Consider the following 21,744-nt stretch of genomic DNA (forward strand, 5'->3'; position numbering starts at 1 on the left):
GTCCACAAGCGCATGATCCCTACAGTGGACATATGCAGCAACATATCCTGTGACGTCAGCAAGTGCATGATTGAGCGAAATAGATACCACCGCAAGTGACTACCTGAGGATACTACTACGTCCCAAAACCATCCAAAGGATGTCAGGATCACTGTCACGTCGAACTCAAGCCCACACGGGTCGCAGACGTCACAGCTCAAGCAAAACGGACAAGAGATGGGAACGTCAGCTCAAGTGTTATCGATGCAGATACGACTTCCCTCACGCTGATGCATGTCCCGCTCTTGGACAACAGTGCTGGAAATGCGGAAGAGACAACCATTTTGAAAATGTCTGTGGAGAATACTGAAGAGACAAGCAGAGGGAACATGGCAGGTCATCTTGTCCAACGACTACTCGCCATCACGCCAAAGCGGTACAAGATCGCCGAAGATCATCCACTGGATCCTCACAATCAAGTGGGGTATCACACAAATCATACTGGTCCAGGAGATCGTCGTCACAAGAATCGAGGTCGCCGTTTCCTGTGTCACAGGACAGCGACGAATACATCTGTATGGTGGCAGATCCTGATCAACTTAAGAAATTCCCCCGACTCGACATCCGGGTGGGTGAACATGCGGCTACGTTTTTACTTGACAGTGGCGCCTCCCTAAACTACATTCCAGTGACCGAATATCGCAGGATGAATCCAACCCCTCCACTGAGCCCGGCACACGGGAGAGTGTACACCTGGATGTCAAGAAGACCACTTCCCTGCCTAGGAACCCCATGGATTTCTCCAGTGATGATCGTGCCGAAAAAGCGGACCTCAGACAAAGTGCACCTCTGTGTTGACATGAGGGTACCCAATACCGCCATCGAGCCAGAGCGACATCCTGGGGCGCATCTGAGTGACATGATTGCATCCCTTAATGGAGCTCAAGTCTTTTCCAAGTTGGATCTCAACAAAGGGTACCATCAACTTGAATTACATGAAAAATCACGGTACATCACCACGTTTGCCACTCATCTCGGACTTTTCAGATATAAGCGGCTTAGCTTTGGGGTCTCTTCGGCAGCCGAGATCTTTCAAGAAGCCATAAGAAAGACAATCCACCACATTCCAAATGCCCTAAATTACAGCTACAACATCCTGGTTTATGGTGCAACAGTGCAGGAACATGACACGGCACTAGACAGGGTTTGTCATGCCCTGTTGGATGCAAATCTTACTCTAAACAAAGACAAATGCGAATTTCATAGGTCCACACTGAAATTCTTTGGGCCCATTTTCTCAGGCGCAGGAATGAAGCCTGATCCTGAAAAAGTAGCAGCCTTGAACGACACCATGAGCCCTCAGGATGTAGGAGATGTGTGATCTTTTCTAGGAATGGTGAGCTACTGTGCCAGGTACATATGAGACTAACCAACCATCTGTGATAAATCTCAAAAGTCACATCAAAGATACCACTGATTTCCTCACCAAGCTATCCACAATATCCATCAATGAAAACGAACAAATAATCTTGTGCACAGCAGACGTCAAAAGCCTGTATACCTCTATTCCCCACAACGGCGGCATTGAGGCAGTGGAAAAAGCCTTACTTCAAAGCGACATCACGGAACAACTTCAGACTTTCATACTTGAGTTAATGATATTCACCCTTTACCACAGTTACTTCTCACATGATCAAAACTGGTATTTACAAATGTCTGGAATGGCCATGGGAAACTGCGCAGCTCCGACCTACGCTAATATCTACATGGGTGACTTTGAACTCAACCACATCTACTCTGATAGCAATTGGACCAATAACTTAAAATTCTACGCACGCTACATAGATGACCTATTTTTCGTGTGGAAAGACTCTCGAGAGAACTTGGAAACTGCTTTAAACAATTTGAATTCCAAAGACCATCGGATTGAATTAACATGGAATATCAGCGATGAAGAAATTACTTTCCTTGATGTACTTATAAGATCCACAAACCAAGGCTTACAAACAGATCTATACCGAAAAAGCACGGATCGCAATAACACCCTGCACCATTCTAGCTTTCATCAAAATTCCCTGAAAAAACACCTCCCTTACAGCCAAATGCTGAGGATTAAACGCATTGGATCGGGTCCAGAAACCAGCCTCCAACAAATGGAAACCATGGCTAAAAGGTTCATCAAAAGAGGATATCCCCATAACAACCATTGACGAAGCCATCTCACGTGCCTCCACCATCTCACGTGCGGAAGCCCTACGGGGCACCCCAAAAAAGGATAACAAAAGACTAGTACTAGTCAGTAGGTACTCTACGGCCAGTCAAATGTTCAGAAGCATCATCGTCAAACACTGGCGCATCTTATCCTCTGAACCGGATTTTGGTGATTTGTACAAAGAGACACCTATCTTCGCCTATACCCGAGCGGAGAATATTAAAGAAACTTTATCAAAAAAGACTCCGGAACATTGCATCTACACGGGTACCCGTCCATGCCACCACTGCAATAACTGCAACAACATCATAAAAGGCAACTCGATTATTCATCCCATGAGGGCATTTGAGATAAAATTGAAAGTCAACGCAACATGCGATTCTTGCAACTTAATTTACCTACTGAAATGCCCATGCGGCATGATTTATGTGGGCAAAACCACCAGGAAAGTCAAAACTCGAGTCAATGAACATAAATCTAATATCAGAACCAAAAACATGAAATCCAGCGTCGCTGTTCATTTTCTTGAAGCTAACCACAACGTGGCACAACTTAAATTCCTTGTTTTAGAAATGGTACCCAACACAGAAGGAAGAGACACCAACAAGACCCTTCTGCAAAGAGAGACATCCTGGATCTATAGACTCCAGGCCATGAAGCCTCATGGCCTTAACGATCGTTTGGAACTGAGTTGTTATCTTTAGTACCATCCTGGTACATGTTATGCACTTTGCTACCTTTACTGGTCTACAATGCTTGCTTATTCACCCAATCATTAAACTTCATCACTCTTTTTCCCTCACATTCTACCCCCTTCCAATATGGCCACCCAACTAACAACCCCCCTTTAGCCCGTCCTTTATGTTTACCGTTGTGGTCTTTTACCACGTTAACGCCCACAGAGCCCTCCGCTCGAAAACTTCATGGAGTTTTCTGTACTCCGCTCGCTTCTTCTACCTGCCCGCGGAACTCCGCGTCTAAACACCAGCAGACTCTGTAAGTGTTGCTTCCCTTTAACCCGAGCACTTCTCTATCCGTTATAACAACGGCTGACTTTAACGCAGCCTTTTGTTTCATTTTTGGCCCCAATAGGCTCCACTATTTGGGAAACCTAGAACAGCTCCGTAAGTCTCGCTTGCACGAGATATCCATATTTTCTGCATGAGACCCGGCTCCTTAAACGCCCTGGATTATTTCACTACTCTTTGCACGTTTATCATTAATAACAACATACGCACTACCACTGATTCCAACACACGCACTACCCCCACTACCACCCCATTTGAGCACCCCAGTCGATATTTCACTTACCGGTCCATTTTAATCACCTGATACACCCCACATCTTCTTCTCACAATTTTTTTAAATGCATGACACGCCGCATTTACTCGCTAAGCACGCACATTATGTACTCACTACTGTCACACTGTATTTTATTATCGTATGCCATGATTATGAGTGTCATATTTTGATGGGTCCGTAATGTTGTATTTCTTGTAGTGCTCCTTGAAAAAGAGCCCTCCGGCTCGAAATGCATCGGAGCTCGCATGCTTAAAAACCCTTTGGTTCACCATGAACTTTAAACTTGGGAAAAGTTTGAACTATAAATAACTGAGAATGCATCAGTTCTGATAAAAACTTCACAAGTAAACCTCAACTTTGAACTTTTTGTGTATATTTATTGGAGTCGATTGTGTACTTACAAACGAACCACTATTGAGTGCCCAGTCGCAGGGATGCATTTACACTTGAGGTAATGCACTCAACCTTCACATATGAGACTAAGCCACCATCAGCGATCCATTGCATAAACTCACAAAACAAGGGCAGCCGTTCCAATGGACAACGCAATGTGAAACAGCCTTCCAGGAGATCAAAAGGGCGGTTGAATCTGCCAACAACTTGGCCTACTTTAATCCTAAGAGGAAAACAGAAATCACGGTGGATGCCAGCCCCGTTGGCTTAGGAGCCATACTGGCCCAATTTGACCATGACACTGACCAACGACACATTGTTGCATACGCCAGCAGAAGTCTTACAGACACAGAAAGAGCTTATTCTCAGCCCGAGAAGGAGAGCATAGCCGTTGTATGGGCATGCGAACACTTTCACATCTTCGTGTATGGCAAACACTTCACATTGGTAACGGACCACCAAGCCTTAGTCACCATCTTTGGCAATACGCGAGCTAAAATTCCCCCCAGGATAGAATGTTGGGGCCTCCGTTTCCAAGAGTACACATACACCATCATACACAAGCCCAGGAAGGCTGCCAATCCCGCCCACTATATGTCAAGGCATCCTAAGGCTACAATCACGTCGGACCCTCCCAAGCGGAAGAGTACATACACTTTGTGGCTGACCATGCCAGGCCACCTGTGGTTCCACTAGAAGCCATTCGGGATGCCACGAACCAAGACGCTCTTCTGCAGCAGGTGAGACATCGCATTTGAACAAACAGCTGGTGGCACTCAGATGAAGATGAGCCAAAGGAACCGAGTGCAAGGCAAGAACTGAATGCATTCAAACATGTGAAAGATTAACTATATGTTGCTAAGGATAGACTCGTGCTCCGAGACCAGAGAATTGTCATCCCCATTCAACTTCACCAAGGTGTCATCAACCTGGTGCATAATGGACATCGTGGAGTGTTGGCGACCAAGAGAGCTCTCAGAGAGAGAGTGTGGTTCCCGTTATTGGATCAGATGGTAGAACTGACACTAAAAGACTGCCCACAATGTCAACTAGTGAGCCAAGGAGAGCCTCCTTCTCCCCTTCAGATGTCCGCACTACCCAGTGGTGTCTGGCAAGACATAGCCTTGGACTTCTTTGGTCCTCTTCAATCAGGGAAATACATCCTAGTCATCATGGACGAATACTCCAGGTTTCCCATCGCCCAGTTTGTCTCATCAACGAAGGCTACTAACACCATAGCTGTTCTCGACAAAGTCTTTGCTGCCTGGGGCATACCGAAGACAATTAAAACAGATAATGGGCCGCCATTCAACGGGCAGGAGTTTGGGGAGTTTGTCAAACATCTTAATTTCAAACATCGAAAGATTACTCCCCTATGGCCGCAGGAAAATGGAATGGTCAAAAGATTTATGGCCACCCCGAAAAAGACACTCCAACAAGCTGCACTTGACAAGCGGGATCTCCAAGCTGCTTTAAATTAAGTCTTACGAGCATATCGAACAACCCCACATGCTACCACTGGCAAGTGCCCTGCCACCCTCATGTTGGAACGATCTTTAAGGACCAGGATACCCACTCTGGATGATGCCCTCGGTCTAACACACATGAACGTGATCATGACGATCTTGCCATAACTGATCGGAAGAACAAAGAAAAGATGAAGTCATACGCGGACACTCAGAGGAGAGCCAGAACTCCGTCTATCCATGGGTACTGGTCAAACAAGAGCAACAGAGAAAATTGGACTGCCGATATCGAGCTGAGCCGTTAATAGTCACTCAGCAAAAAGGAACTAGGATCACCGCGGAATCCGAGAACAAGAGGATCACAAGAAATGTGTCAACTTTCAGAAATGTCCTTCTGCAGTCAAAGATGCTCTGACCGCTCCAGTGACAGCCGTGGCTACTGAAGATGCAGCAGCCGGCAGCACCCTGTCCAGATGAACTGGAAAGTGAGAGTCCAGAAGCTCATCTGAGACCACGACAAACCATCCAAGACCAGTAAGGTTGATTAAAGAACTGTAAATATATTAATGTTATCTTCATGGTAACAGGCAGTTGCCAGTATAAGTGACTTTTGCATTTGTTAAAGAAGAGGGGAGATGTGATAATGCAAGTTAGCATACTAGTGGCGGAGGGGCTGAGACGTGGGCAGGACAGGAATGGGAGGTGGCTAGCAAGGGAAGAAGCAGAGAGCAGTAGGGACAAGAAGGAAACAGTCGAGAGAATAACGCCCTCCAAAGAATTCGAGAGTCCGTGTCCATTATTGCTAGGAAGACTCTACAACGACTATAAGTACCTTTTGATGTTGTTTATTAATCACATGCAAAGCTCAGCTCAAGGGGAGCCATGTCAGTGCACCTTCATTGAAATCAGAGTTATCGCGATTGAAAGTTGTAGTAGGCATGCGCTGTTTTTGTTATGCACAATGCAGCACCATATGTCACAATTACAATAAAATTATCAAAGTTCTCAAGCTTGAATTACGCAGTCTATGCAATGTGAGGGTTCAGTTCTTGATCAGTTGTTGTGTGAATGTTGTAAAGTTTATAATTGAAACTAAACATCATATGTATTCCCTGTAGGAAACACTAGCTCCAGCGCGTTGCTCAAGCGGCGCACGCTTTGCACTAGGCCAACGCGTCATGCGTGTGCTTTGCCTCTTGTGCAGGTTGCGTGGAGTTCCTAGAGCAGCCCACCATGGCCTTTGTCCGGCTCAACGAGTCAGTGTTCTTGGAGTCTGTCCTGGAGGTTCCCATCCCCGTGCGCTTCCTCTTCATCCTGCTGGGACCGCGACAGAGCAACATGGACTACCACGAGATAGGCCGCTCCATCGCCACCCTCATGTCCGACAAGGTAAGGCTTCTCAGGGTCCACTGGACGGGCTTCTTCCATGGACCCACCAAGAGTGAGAAACTTATTGAGGTTCACACAAGTGAATCAGGCCATGATGAGTGCAGACAAGGAGCTGTACCTGGTGATTCTGATTATACACAAGGAGCTGTTCCAGGTGATTCTGATTGTGCAGACTCAGCTGTTCCAGGTGATTCTAATTGTGCACAAGGAGCTGTTCCATGTGATTCTGATTGTGCAGAATCAGCTGTTCCAGGTGATTCTGATTGTGCCCAATGAGCTGTACCAAGTGATTGTGATTTCTTGTGAGGAGCTGTACCAGGTGATTCTGATTGTGCACAATGAGCTTTACCAGGTGATTCTGATTGTGCACAATGAGCTGTACCAAGTGATTGTGATTTCTTGTGAGGAGCTGTACCAGGTGATTCTGATTGTGCACAATGAACTGTACCAGGTGATTCTGATTGTGCACAATGAGCTGTACCAGGTGATTCTGATTGGGCACAATGAGCTGTACCAAGTGATTGTGATTTCTTGTGAGGAGCTGTACCAGGTGATTCTGATTGTGCACAATGAGCTGTACCAGGTGATTCTGATTGTGCACAATGAGCTGTACCAAGTGATTGTGATTTCTTGTGAGGAGCTGTACCAGGTGATTCTGATTGTGCACAATGAGCTGTACCAAGTGATTGTGATTTCTTGTGAGGATCTGTACCAGGTGATTCTGATTGTGCACAATGAGCTTTACCAGGTGATTCTGATTGTGCACAATGAGCTGTACCAAGTGATTGTGATTTCTTGTGAGGAGCTGTACCAGGTGATTCTGATTGTGCACAATGAACTGTACCAGGTGATTCTGATTGTGCACAATGAGCTGTACCAGGTGATTCTGATTGGGCACAATGAGCTGTACCAAGTGATTGTGATTTCTTGTGAGGAGCTGTACCAGGTGATTCTGATTGTGCACAATGAGCTGTACCAGGTGATTCTGATTGTGCACAATGAGCTGTACCAAGTGATTGTGATTTCTTGTGAGGAGCTGTACCAGGTGATTCTGATTGTGCACAATGAGCTGTACCAGGTGATTCTGATTGTGCACAATGAGCTGTACCAAGTGATTGTGATTTATTGTGAGGAGCTGTACCAGGTGATTCTGATTGTGCACAATGAGCTGTACCAGGTGATTGTGATTTCTTGTGAGGAGCTGTTCCAGGTGATTCTGATTGTGCACAATGAGCTGTACCAGGTGATTCTGATTGTGCACAATGAGCTGTACCAAGTGATTGTGATTTATTGTGAGGAGCTGTACCAGGTGATTCTGATTGTGCACAATGAGCTGTACCAGGTGATTGTGATTTCTTGTGAGGAGCTGTTCCAGGTGATTCTGATTGTGCACAATGAGCTGTACCAGGTGATTGTGATTTATTGTAAGGAGCTGCCTTTAAGAGATGTTACTGGCATCCGGGATAAAACACCAGAGAAAAGAGAATTAGTGAATCGTGCCAGTTGCAAATCCAAGATCTAAGTCATGTCCTATTTGTATGTTCAAAGCTGCAAAGTGCCAGGCGAGTGTTTATAAAACCAGTGTTTATCAGATTTATTATCCACTCTGGTCAGGGCGCACGTTCTTTGGTCTTGTCCCCTCCAAATGAAATGGTTTGTTTTAAGATATACCAATTTTTAGAACATTTTTGCCTATTTATTAGAATTTTGTCTACCAGTAGTACTCTGGTTTTGATTTTATACCAATTGGTTGGCTATTTAATTGTTTCATGTATTTATAGCATCATTTGCACATCTCTTAGTATGTTTGATATAAGAATTTTTATTGGTCGGTTACGTGATTGTTTTACGTATTATAGCATTATTTGCACATTTTTCAATATGTTTGAAATACTTTTATAGCAATGTATAAGGAAGGAATTTTGTATTGTATGCAATGTTTGTGTTTTTAAATTGTTGGTGTGTTTTTGTGGACCTCCATAGGAGTTCCAAAACAAAATAAATAAATAAATCCAATCCAATCCAATCAGAGATTTGTATAGCGCGCTACTCACCCAGAGGGACTCAAGGCGCTTAGGGGAGAGGAGTTCGCTACTGATCGAATAACCAGGTCTTGAGTTGCTTCCTGAAGGAGAGGTGGTTCTGGGTACGACGGAGGTGGGTGGGGAGGGAATTTCAGGTCTTGGCCGCCAGGTAGGAGAAGGATCTTCCCCCCATGGTGGCTCTTCGGATGCGTGGAATCGCGGCTAGGGATTGGTTGGAAGATCGCAGTTGGCGGGTGGGGGTGTAGAAGGTCAGGCGGTTGTTAAGGTATCTGGGTCCTAGGTCGTGGAGGGCCTTGTGTGCGTGAGTGAGGAGACGGAACGTGATTCTCTTGCTGACGGGGAGCCAGTGCAGGTCTCTCAGGTGTCCGGTTATGTGGTTGTGTCGAGGTATGTCCAGGATGAGTCCTGCGGAGGCGTTCTGAATGCGTTGAAGTCTTTTCAGCAGTTTGGCTGTGGTTCCGGTGTAGAGGGTGTTTCCGTAGTCCAGTCGGCTGGTGACAAGTGCTTGGGTGACCGTCTTCCTTGTTTCGATGGGGATCCATCTGAAGATCTTCCGGAGCATGCGTAGGATGTTAAAACAAGATAATGAGACGGCGTTGACTTGTTTAGTCATCGAGAGTGAGGAGTATAGGATGAAGCCCAGGTTGCGTGCATGGTCCGTTGGTTTGGGTGCACTGCCTAGGGCCCGGGGCCACCAGGAGTCTTCCCAGGCAGAGGGGGATGATCCCAGGATGAGGACTTCCGTCTTGTCTGAGTTCAGTTTTAGGCGGCTGTTTCACTCGGCTACTTCTTTCATCCCTTCGTGTAGGTTTGTTCTGGCGGTGGCTGCGTCTTTGGTGAGGGAGAGGATCAACTGGGTGTCGTCGGTGTAGGAGATGATGTTGAGGTTGTGTTGGTGTGCGATGGATGTGAGGGGGCTCATGTAGACGTTGGAAGAGTGTGGGGCTGAGCGATGATCCTTGTGGTACGCCGCAGATGACTTCGGTGGCCTCTCATCTGAACGGGGGGAGGTGGATTCTCTGTGTTCTTCCGGCGAGGAACGAGATGATCCACTCCAATGCTTTATCTTGTATCCCGACGTTGTTGAGGCGTTGTACTAGGGTGCGGTGGCAGACCGTGTCGAACGCTGCGGAGAGGTCCAGGAGGATGAGGGCCGCTGTTTCCCCATTGTCGAGCAGGGTTCGGATGTCGTCTGTGGCTGCAATGAGGGCGGTTTCGGTGCTGTGGTTGGCTCGGAAGCCGGACTGTGAGGGGTCGAGGGAACCGTTAGACTCGAGAAAGGCGGCGAGCTGACTGTTGACGGTCTTCTCTATGACTTTTGCGAGGAATGGGAGGAGCGAGATGGGGCGATAGTTCTTAAGTTTGGTGGGGTCTGCTGAAGGTTTTTTCAGGAGGGCGCTGAGCTCGGCATGCTTCCAGCTTTCCGGGAAGGTAGCGGTGTTGAAGGAGCAGTTGATGATGACCCGGAGTTGGGGTGCGATGACGGAGTCTGCCTTTTTGAAGATGTGGTGGGGGAATGGGTCGGTTGGTGATGGGGAGTGGATGGTGTTCATCGTGCGGATGGTGTCTTCGGTGCTGATAGGGGTCCAGGCGCGGAGGGTGGTGGTTGGAAGTTTTGGTTCTGTGGTTGGAGGAGTGGTCTGATCGCCAAAGCTGTTGTGTATATCTGCAATCTTGCTGTGGAAGAACGAGGCGAGGGAGTCGCAGAGGTCTTGTGAGGGAGTGATGTCGTTGTTTGCCAGCGCTGGGGTTGGTGAGCTCTTTGACGATGCTGAAGAGTTCCTTGCTGTTGTGGGCATTGTTGTCTAGTCGATCATTGAAAGCTGATTTCTTGGTGGTGCGGATCAGTTGGTGGTGTTTGCGGGTGGCGTGCTTGAGAGCGGTCATGTTGTCTGTGGTTGGGTTTCTTCGCCAGGCTTTCTCGAGGGTTAGGCAGTTCTTCTTGGAGTTCTTGAGGTCGTCGTTGAACCAGGAGGCTTTTTTGCTACCTGGCTTGTTGGGGCAGTTTTACAGGGGTGCTAGGTCGTCAGCGCAGTTGGTAATCCACTGTGCGAGGTTGTTGGCTGCTTGATTGGGGTTCGTTGATCTGGCAGGAGGGTTCTGGTTCAGTGATGTGGTGAGCTGGTCAGTGGTAATTTTGTTCCAGCATCTGCAGGGGACTGTTGTGGGTGTTGGTGGGTCGTGGTCTTTCTGAAGCTGAAGTGGATGCAGCTGTGGTCTGTCCAGTGAAGTCTTGTGGAGTGGTTGAAGGAGATGTGCTTGCTGGAGGGGAAGATTGGGTCGAGCGTGTGTCCGGCGTAGTGGGTGGGGGTGTTCACCAGTTGTTTGAGTCTGAGATTGGCGAGGTTGTCCAGCAGGGTGGTGGTGTTGTTGTCGTTGTTATTCTCCAGGTAGAAGTTGAGGTCCCCTAGGAGAATATAATCTTCGGAGGGGAGGGCGTGTGGGCTGACAAAGTCAGCGATGTCTTCGCTGAATTGTGTGCGGGGTCCAGGGGGTCTGTAAATGAAGGTGCCTCTGAGTGTGGTCTTGGGGTCGGTGTGTATCTGGAAGTGAAGGTGTTCGGCGGCTGTGAGGGTGTCGTCGGGGCTGGTCGTGATGCGGATGGTGTTCTTGTGGACGATGGCGATGCCTCCTCCTGTTTGGTTGATGCGGTCCCTTCGGATGATCTTGTATCCGTCCGGGATGGCTATGGCGATGTCGGGCGCTGATGAGGCGTTCATCCAGGTTTCCGTGAGGAAGGCGACGTCCGGAGTTGTGGTGCCGAGTAGGTTCCATAGTTCAATGGCGTGTCTGTGGACCGAGCGGGTGTTGAGCAGGATGCACTTCGGGTGGTTGTTGTTGGAGCTCTGCTTGGCGTGTGTGGATGCGGTGTAGGTCCTGATGCAGCACAACTTGCATGATTGGCAGGTGAAGGGTTTGTGGGTGCGTCCTGGGGCGGCTCGGTTGCAGTCGGGGAGTCGGCCTGTGTTGAGGGCAGTGAGGGTGGCGGCGTCGTACGTTTGGCGGGTGGGATGGTTTTTGCGGGGGCCAAGGGGTCTGGCGCTGGGCGTGGTCCAGGCGCGGACAGGTGCAGACGGGCTTACCATTGGTACGCCTTCGGCGCGCATAGGGCGCGCCCGCTGTGCGTGAACGCTGCGCGTATGCGATTCTGCCATAGGTGGAGAGTGGAGGGGGCGGAGCGAGGGAGGCGGGAGCGGGGTGGCAAGTGGGGAGGGGATCGGTCCGGAGATGTTGGAGGGAACGGGGTTGAGGCTGCGGGGGAGCAGCGGCAGGGAGCGGGGTGGAGAGACGGGCACAACAAAATAATGGCAGACGAGATCAGGGGCACAACGGAGGAGGTCACTGGCACAAAAACAATGAAATGCAGGAAATGTAAAGCAGATACGATACCAGGCACCACAAGGCACACTAAGGAGGGCCCGCCGCGGGTGGAGCGACCGGTTCTGACCAGGTCAGGTCAATTGGATATTGAAAATTGTAAGGAGCTGTACCAGGGGATCAGGTGATTCTGCTTGTACACATGGAGCTGTATCAAGAGATTCTGATTTCATGTGAGGAGCTGCAGCAGGTGATTCTGATTGCAAATGAGTGTCAAGGACTGGAACTTGGACGGTCTTTTGATTCGCCTTTCAAGCTCCTTCCTCCTAAAATGACAGAGGAATGCAGGATACAATTGGCTAATTTGCCGCCCAACTCAAGACTGGAAAACGCAGTGCATGACATCTAGAATGGTTCAAAAATACAATGAGTCAAGAGGTTCAGTGTCATAGGGTTCATTTAAAAGAAGAAGAAATCAGGGCAATGAAGAACGGAGGTAACCATGGAAAGAGACATGATTGGTTCATTGAGGAATGCAGAAAGATAAAGTGGATGATAAGGAACAGAGAGAGAAGACTCAAAGAAAGGTCTGATATTGAAAGTTATAATAATCTTGTGAAAATAAGGAAAGTGTATAAAATGCTCATCCGAAATCAGAAAATAAATTTAAAGAGAAATGTCGGGAACATTTGCTGGAATTAAATAAAATCAAAAAATGCAAGAAAGTTTTGGAAGTTAATACAGGAAGATTCTGGCAAGACTCGCGATGCAATGAATTGTGAGGTGGGGGAAGCCACGTGGGAGGAGTAATTGGGGGAAATATATGGTAACAGGATAGAGTCAACCAAAAGAAGGGGTGGATGATGACATCACAGTAGACGTCACAGTAGGTAATATAAAACGTTCCATAGCGAGCTTAAGTTTGACCCGCACAGCTGGACCTGATAACCTCCCTTCCATGATCAATAAAGACTCGGCTGGGGTGGTGGGCTGAAAGGTTATCTGGAATGTTCTCTCTCATATTAGACACAGGTCGAATCCCTGTTAGCTGGAGAGATGCATTATCAGACCTATCCATGAGAGAGGAGATATAAAGGCCCCCAAACATTATAGGCGTATTAACCTCTTTGATGTGGGAGAAAAAGGATTCACTAGAATTATTTTGGGAACAGTAAAGGAACGGGTTGAGGGTTGAACTGGTATCAATTGTGCCCTCATAACAATGTGGCTTCGAGGAGGGTTACTCCACAGTTGACCGCTGGTCCTTTGCACAGAAATCAGTCGAGCAGAGAGGGAGGTTGTTTTGCTGTTTCATAGATTTCCCTGCAGCTTTCTATCTGTTGGACCGGAATTATGTATGGGAAACCCTGATAAAATATGACATTCCACAAGGGTATATTGATCTTGTTACAGTAGGTACATCAGCATAATTGGGCCCATCTCACTATGGACACAGAGGGGACATAGACAGAGAGAACAGCAATCAAGAATGGATTGAGACAGGGGTGTGTTTTTGGCCTCACTACTCTTTTGCATACTGTAGCTGATCTACCGGCTGCCCTGTCGGGGTTAGAGGTGCCAGCCCCAGAATGGATGGTAAACACATGTCGTGCCTTCTGTACGCAGATAATCTTGTAATTTTAGTTCAGACTGAGATGGGACTGCAGAGAAAGTTGGATGCGTCCAGTGAATATTGTAGCCTCAAGCCGCTAACTGAAAATGTGGATAAAACCAAGGATTTGTGTCTTGGTTAAAAATAAGATACTTTTAATTGGTACCCGGGCCCCACACATCTGGAAATAGATACTGAATATAAAGATCTAGAGGTATGGTTGAAAGGTTCCTGATGTGGCATACCCATATGGATCCCTAAAGGCTAGCGCCCTTGCCTCGATGAGTGGCTTGAAAATATTAAGTCGGGACTATGGTGATATGCCTCATAAATCGATCTTGTAAGCTTTTGCGGCCATGAGACTCCCGCAGCTACAATATAGAGCTGGATTGATTTGTATCAGAGGCAAATGTGGTAGGGATGCTGAGGAAGGCAAATGTATAAAGTCCTTAATGTCCCTGCCAGGTTCCTTCATGATACATGCAAGACCTCTGACCTCCTGCTCAGGGAACTCTGCACTCCCCTCACGCATCTCCGTCTTTGCGTGCCCCCAGCACCTCTCCACTCTCTCGTCGGTGTTCAAGGCCCTCCTCCACCTGCAGGGTCCTTCCTGCGTCTCATCCCTGGTGGTCCAGTGGGAGAGTCTTCCTCTTCTGCTAGTCCGCTCAGACTGACCTCTGCTGTTCTGTTTTTCTTTTTTCTCTGTTTTGCTTTTTTCTATTTGTCCTTTTATTCAGTCTTGCATTTTTGTCTATTCCTGCATTCCTTTTTGTGCCTTTTTGCATTGTTTTCTTCTGTTGCGGCTTCCGCTCCCTTTCCTGCCGCTGCTGCTCCTCTCCCCTTGCCAGTTCCCGCTCCCGCCTCCCAGCACTGTTCCCCCCCATTGTTTATTTAATGGCGGCCGCTGCGCGGCCATGCGCAGTGGGCGCGCCGCTGATGCATCAAAAACGTGCCAAATACAAACCCATCTGCGCCCGTCCGGGACCCAACCACGACCAGCGCCAGGGATCCTGGCTCTCCGACTCCCCACCACTATGACGCAGCCGTCCTCCAAACACTCAACTACATAAGAAACAACAACTGCCAGCTGTCAACACCAAACACCACCCACGGACAGTTTTCGGCCAAACATTCTCCAACCACCGCACCCCGACGGCTACTGCCCTCCCTCTGGACACCAGCGCACCTGAACCCCTGAAGTGCATTCTCCTCAATGTGGCTTCCTGCACAGATACGCAGTAGAGATCTGGGACCTCCTTGACACCCTTTCTCCAGACGTCGCCTTCCTCATAGAAACCTGGACCAACTAGCCTTCCGCCCTGACATCGGCCCCGCCATCCCCAACTGATAGAGGACCCAGAGGAAGGACCACCCAAACCATCCAGGAAGAGACTCGCCATCATGCAGAAGAACTCCCTCCTACTCACCACTTCCAGCACTAACAACTCCTCGCTCCCCAAGTAACACCCTCATTTTCTGAACCAGACCAGCCCCATAACCCCCCACATGGCACCCTCGCCTTCAGACCTCCCGAACCACGAACTGCATTCGCCACTACCATTACGGACCTCATCTCGCCCCACGCCATCGCCTCCTTGGACTACATACTGCTTGGAGACCTGAACTTCCACCTCAACAACCACAGCGACCCCAACTCCACTGCCCTGCTGAATAACCTTGCCAACATCGGACTGAAACAGCTCATCACCACCCCCACTGACAAGGCAGGACATACCCTCGACCCCATCTTTGCAGGTGAGAACAACATTTGCTTCAGCCACACCACACAGCCCCTGGATGGACCACCACTGCATACACTTCTCCTTTGAAAAAAACACAGCTCACAAACATACACCACACCCTCCAAGAAGGAACTGGAGCAAGATCACTGAGGATCAACTCAACTCCACCCTCAACCATGATCTCCCTCCCAACACCACCAACGTCAACTCTGCTGCCAACGAACTCCACAGATGGATCACCAACTGCGCAGACAAGCTCGTCCTCCTCTGTAACTCCGACCGACAGCCCCCCATGAAAGCCACCAGGTTCACCACCAACCTCAGAGAATCCAGACGCACCTGCAGACGTCTCGAGAAAGTATGGAGAAAAATCAAAACCTCGGAAGCTCGGATCACCTACAAGAACGCCATGACAGAATACCACCAGCGCATCAAATCCACCAAAAAGACCTTTATCCAGGACAAGATCCTCACCAACTCCAGCAACTCGAAAGAACTCTTCAGCATCACACATTGATTCACCAAACTCCCTAGCGAAGCCTCGGACGGCACATCTTCCCAGGACCTCTGCAACAAACTAAGATCCTACTTTCATCACAACTTCAACGAGCAGACACCCAACACCGAAACCACGGCCACCGCCAGCAATACCAGCCAGCCTACCATCTCCGCCTGAACCCCGGTCACCACCAAAGACACCGCAACAACCATGAAGAGCATTCACTCAGGAGCCCCCAGTGACCCCTGCCCACTGCACATTTTCCATAGAGCTGCCACCGCCATAGCACCCGAGCTACGACGCACCATCAACGCCACCTTCAAATCCGGCACAGTCCCCGATGACTGGAAACGTGGAGAAGTCAAGCCCCTCCTTAAGAAGCCCTCCGCAGACCCGATGGACCTCAAAAACTACAGACCTATCGCTTTCCTCCCCTTTGCAGCTAAAGTCACTGAGAAGATCGTCAACAGCGAACTCACGAACTTCATTGAAGCCAACTCCATCCTTGACTCTTCCTAATCTGGATTCCACAGCAACCAGATGTGATCCAAGAACCACACATTGCCGGTTTGGTTGCCCAAACTACCGCACCCCTCCTGAACCCCCAGTCCTGAGGAAGACCCGCAGGCCGAGGCTCCAAGTACCCTCTGTGACCCAAGTCGGGTCGAAACGTCGACACCACTATCCATTGATCCTGGACCAACAAGCCCCCTCCTTGACCCGTGCAAAACATTGATACACTCATGTGTAATGTAAATAGACCATGTATTCGATGAATGTTGTATGGCGAGGACGGCCAAGATTGAGATTTTTCTACCAATCGTATTTATTTATTTGTGAAATACTTCTTCACCTATTTAAAATCTGCTTTGGGATCCTTTTCCTTTTTCGTACCTTTCTACACTTGAGCAAAATGTCCTTTTTCAGCGCGCTCCGCTTGGAGCAACCCGACATTTTTAATATGAAGATTTTGTGAAAATCAAACATTGTCTCTAAAACTGATGAAATATTAAATATTATTGCTTTTTGATATGGTTGGTTGTGGCACATTGTTGTTTTTTGATATGTATTGATTACTAGGAGCAGGCATTGGTTGAGCTCCAGAGATTTTTTGCTTCATGACTTTTTCGCTTTCACCGAATGAAGGTCTAGGACCACTGTTTTCTGTAACACTCAAAACCCAGGTCCAAGACTGTATTGAGTTACCCCATTTTTGATAATGGTCACTCTCTAGCAGAGCTAGCATAATCATTGAGTAAAGTGCGTTTGGCCCACACCCTTTAACAGAGCTTGCACTATCATTGTGTAAAGTGTGATTGTTTCTCACTCTCTATCCTAGCCTGCACTATCATTGTGTAAAGTGTGTTTGTGTCTCACTCTCTATTCTAGCCTGCACTATCATTGTGTAAAGTGTGTTTGTGTCTCACTCTCTATTCTAGCCTGCACTATCATTGAGTAAAGTGTGATTGTGCCTCACTCTCTATTCTAGCCTGCACTATCATTGTGTAAAGTGTGATTGGGCCTCACTCTCTATCCTAGCCTGCACTATCATTTAGTAAAGTGTGATTGTGCATCACTCTCTATCCTAGCCTGCACTATCATTGTGTAAAGTGGGTTTGGGCCTCACCCTCTAAAGGGCGTGCATAATCATTGAGTAAAGTGCGTTTGGGCCTCACCCTCTAACAGAGCTTGCACTATCATTGTGTAAAGTGGGTTTGTGCCTCACCCTCTATTTTAGCCTGCACTATCATTGTGTAAAGTGTGATTGTGCCTCACTCTCTATCCTAGCCTGCACTATCATTTAGTAAAGTGTGTTTATGCCTCACACTCTATTCTAGCCTGCACTATCATTGTGTAAAGTAGGTTTAGGCCTCACCCTCTAACAGAGCTTGCACTATCATTGTGTAAAGTGGGTTTGTGCCTCACCCTCTATTTTAGCCTACACTATAATTGTGTAAAGTGTGATTGTGCCTAAATCTCTATCCTAGCCTGCACTATCATTGGGTAAAGTGTGATTGTGCCTCACTCTCTATCCTAGCCACACCCACCCGCCAACTAAGATCCTCCAATCAAGCCCTCGCCGCAGTTCCGCGCATCCATAGATCCACCATGGGAGGAAGATCCTTCTCCTACTTAGCGGCCAAAACCTGGAATTCTCTCCCCACTCACCTCCGCCTTACACAGAACCACCTTTCCTTCAGAAAGCAGCTAAAAACCTGGCTATTCGATAAGTAATGCACACACCCTCCCCCAAGCGCCTTGAGACCCTCTGGGTGAGTAGTGCGCTATGCAAATTTATGAACTTGAACTTGAACTATCATTGTGTAAAGTGTGATTGGGCCTCACTCTCTATCCTAGCCTGCACTATCATTTAGTAAAGTGTGATTGTGCATCACTCTCTATCCTAGCCTGCACTATCATTGTGTAAAGTGGGTTTGGGCCTCACCCTCTAAAGGGTGTGCATAATCATTGAGTAAAGTGCGTTTGGGCCTCACCCTCTAACAGAGCTTGCACTATCATTGTGTAAAGTGGGTTTGTGCCTCACCCTCTATTTTAGCCTACACTATCATTGTGTAAAGTGTGATTGTGCCTCACTCTCTATCCTAGCCTGCACTATCATTTAGTAAAGTGTGTTTATGCCTCACACTCTATTCTAGCCTGTACTATTATTGTGTAAAGTGGGTTTGGGCCTCACCCTCTAACAGAGCGTGCATAATCATTGAGTAAAGTGCGTTTGGGCCTCACCCTCTAACAGAGCTTGCACTATCATTGTGTAAAATGTGATTGTGCCTCACTCTCTACTCTAGGCTGCACTATCATTGTGTACAGTGTGTTTGTGCCTATGGGTCACATGTATCATAGTTCAGTTTTGCGATTTCCAAATAGCGATTTTTAAGGAATCGCTATTTAGAAATCGCAAAACGGTATGTATGTAACAAATCGCATTTTTTTGCGATTCCTTAATCTTCCTTATTTGCGAATTCGCAAGTGCGGATTCGCAAATAAGGAATAATTTCCCATTCATTCCTATGGGCCAGGAGGACCATAGGAATGATTGTGAAATGCATTTCATTTTGCGATTCGCAATTTGCTAATCACAAAATGAGATTGATTTCAAGGGTGCAGGGTGTCTCAAGGACACCCTGCTGCACCCCTGAAATCAGCATGTGTGTGCATATGGCGCACATACATGCCCTATGGGCATGTATGTGCGTCACATGCCACATTAAAAAATGCCAATTTGTGCATTTTTACAAGAAATCGCAGATTACCACCAATTGAAAGTTGGTGGTAAATTGCGATTTCTTAAGCTTAATTCGCTATAGAAAAATGCTTCATACATAGCATTTAAGGAATCGCAAAATTGCGATTCCTTAAATGCTATAGCAAAATAAGGAATCGCAAATTTATGCGATTCCTTATGATGCAATTTTTTAATACATATAAAAAAATGCAAAATAGCCTTTTGCGATTTGCAAAGGCCAGAATTCGCAGAATTCCGGCCTTTGCGAATCGAAAAAGGCTTGATACATATGGCCCTAACTCTCTAATCTAGCCTGCACTATCACTGTGTAAAGAGTGCTAGGCACAAACACACTTTACACTATGATAGTGAAGCCTAGAGTAGGGAGTGAGGCACGAATACACTTTACACAGTGATGGTGTAGGCTAGAATAGAGGGTGATGCACAAACAGACTTTACACAATGATATTGCAACCTAGAGTAGAGAGTGAGGCACAAACACACATTACACAATGATAGTGCAAGCTCTGTTAGAGGGTGAGGCACAAACACACATTACACAGTCTTGATAGTGCAGGCTTGAATAGAGGGTGAGGCATAGACACACTTTACACAATAATAGTGCAAGGTCTGTTAGAGAGTGAAGCACAAACACACTCTACACAATGATAGTGCCGGCTACATATAGAGAGTTAGGCACAAACACACTTTACACAATGATAGTGCAGCCTAGAGTAGAGAGTGAGGCACAATCACACTTTACGCAATGATAGTGTAGGCTAGAATAGAGGGTGAGGCACAAACACACTTTACACAATGATAGTGCAGGCTAGAATAGAGTGTGAGGCATAAACACACTTTACTAAATGATAGTGCAGGCTAGGATAGAGAGTGAGGCACAATCACACTTTACGCAATGATAGTGTAGGCTAGAATAGAGGGTGAGGCACAAACACACTTTACACAATGATAGTGCAGGACTAGCAGCAAAATGCGCAGTAGCAGGGGTGTTTCAGTTATAGAAATCGACAATTGGTGGTACACGTTTATGGTCAGGTTTGAAAAGAAGGGGAAGAAAAATGATTAATAGGTGTCACATTTTTTCTATCAATGTCAATGGGATATTAAATAAATCTAAATACGGAGCATTAATAAGGTGGTTAGTTTCCTGCTCCCCACAGGTTTCATTTTTTCAGGAAACTCATTTGAAAAAATTTTTCCCAGGTACTTTTTTCATGTTTTTTTTGCTTCTGCCGGGCTAGCTAATAGAGGGGTGGCAATATACTTCAGCCGCAATCTTCCATGGGAACTCGGGCAAATCAGGAGCGACCCGCTTAGGCGATGGATCTGGGTAGAGGCTATGTTGAATGGGATGATTTTAAATTTTATAAACTATTAGGGTCCTATAGTAGATGATACTAACCCATTTCTCAGGATTACCGAACTACTCAGAGGGACCTCAAGAAAAATAGTTGTAGGTGGAGATTTCAATTTTATTAAAGATTTTAAAAAACACACTTCAAATAAAAATAAAAAAAGAGTTGAAACCCCAAGGTAAGAAAGTCCTGAAGCCCTAAAACAGGAGCATTTATTAGTAGATCAATGGCGTATCTGTAACCCATCTGCGGCTCAATTTACATGTTATTCCTAACAATTCCACGCGGCCTCGCGGATTGACTTTTTCGTCAGTTCGCGGTCCCTGAAGGTATTAAATACCTTCATAGGGTTCAATCCCTTCTCTGACCATTCTTTGGTTGCAGTTGAGTCCGAGATCGAAGGAGGAGTGAAGGCTCAATCCAGGTGGCAGATGGATCAGCTACTCCTCTGGGTGGCTTCAACTAAAGAATGGATACAGGAGTTTTTTAATCTACATGAAGGCACTGCAGAAATCTTTTCAGTTTGGGGAGCGTATAAGGCAGCTATTAGAGGTCGCATGATAGCCCGCTCTGCTGTGCAGATGAGAGAGAGGCGCGACAAGATCAATAAACTTCAGCTGGACTTTTCTAAAGCTCTAATTTCTAGAGATACTCTACCTCGGGGCGGGGTTAGACGCTGCTTTCCAACTGGAAAGGGCTAAAGCTGCTTTAAAAGAATTTTTTTTAATTGAGGAAATCAACAGCTCAAAAATCTACCAGCAAACAGTATATGAGGAAAGTCAAATGTTGGGTAAAATGTTAGCGGGGCAAACAAAAACCAAACAGGAAAAAGCTATAATTATGGATATTATTGATCCTAAAACACAAAATACAGTTAGAGACAAGGATGAGATAGGGCAAGTGTTTTTAGACCATTACTCTCAGTTATATTCCACGACATATGAGGTAGGGACAGACCTTATTCACAGATATTTTGATGAAGTCCACCCCCCTGTGGTACCTACCCAACTATCGGATAAACTTGAGAGTGAAATTTTAGATTTAGAAATTCTGGACACAGTGAAATTGATTGCCGGGGCAAAAGCATGCGGGCTGACGGGCTCCCAATCAAATTCTATAAAATCTTTGTCAAAGAATTGACTCCCTCCTTGGCTAAGCTATTTAATG

The 21,744-nt window shown here is 46.9% G+C and overlaps 1 protein-coding gene across 1 annotated transcript in view; it reads left to right on the plus strand.

The window, feature by feature from the left end:
• The window catches only part of LOC147672491 (anion exchange protein 3-like), a 392,095-nt gene that overhangs the window by 242,546 nt on the left and 127,805 nt on the right, over window positions 1–21,744 (plus strand). Inside the window, exon 8 of the mRNA XM_086947996.1 lies at window positions 6,557–6,741. Within this exon, the coding sequence (XP_086804122.1) occupies window positions 6,557–6,741 (185 nt within the window). The remainder of the gene's footprint in view (window positions 1–6,556; window positions 6,742–21,744) is intronic.

The sequence above is a fragment of the Lissotriton vulgaris genome, unplaced genomic scaffold, assembly GCF_964263255.1.
Source record: "Lissotriton vulgaris unplaced genomic scaffold, aLisVul1.2 SCAFFOLD_1073, whole genome shotgun sequence".
NCBI lineage: Eukaryota > Metazoa > Chordata > Amphibia > Caudata > Salamandridae > Lissotriton > Lissotriton vulgaris.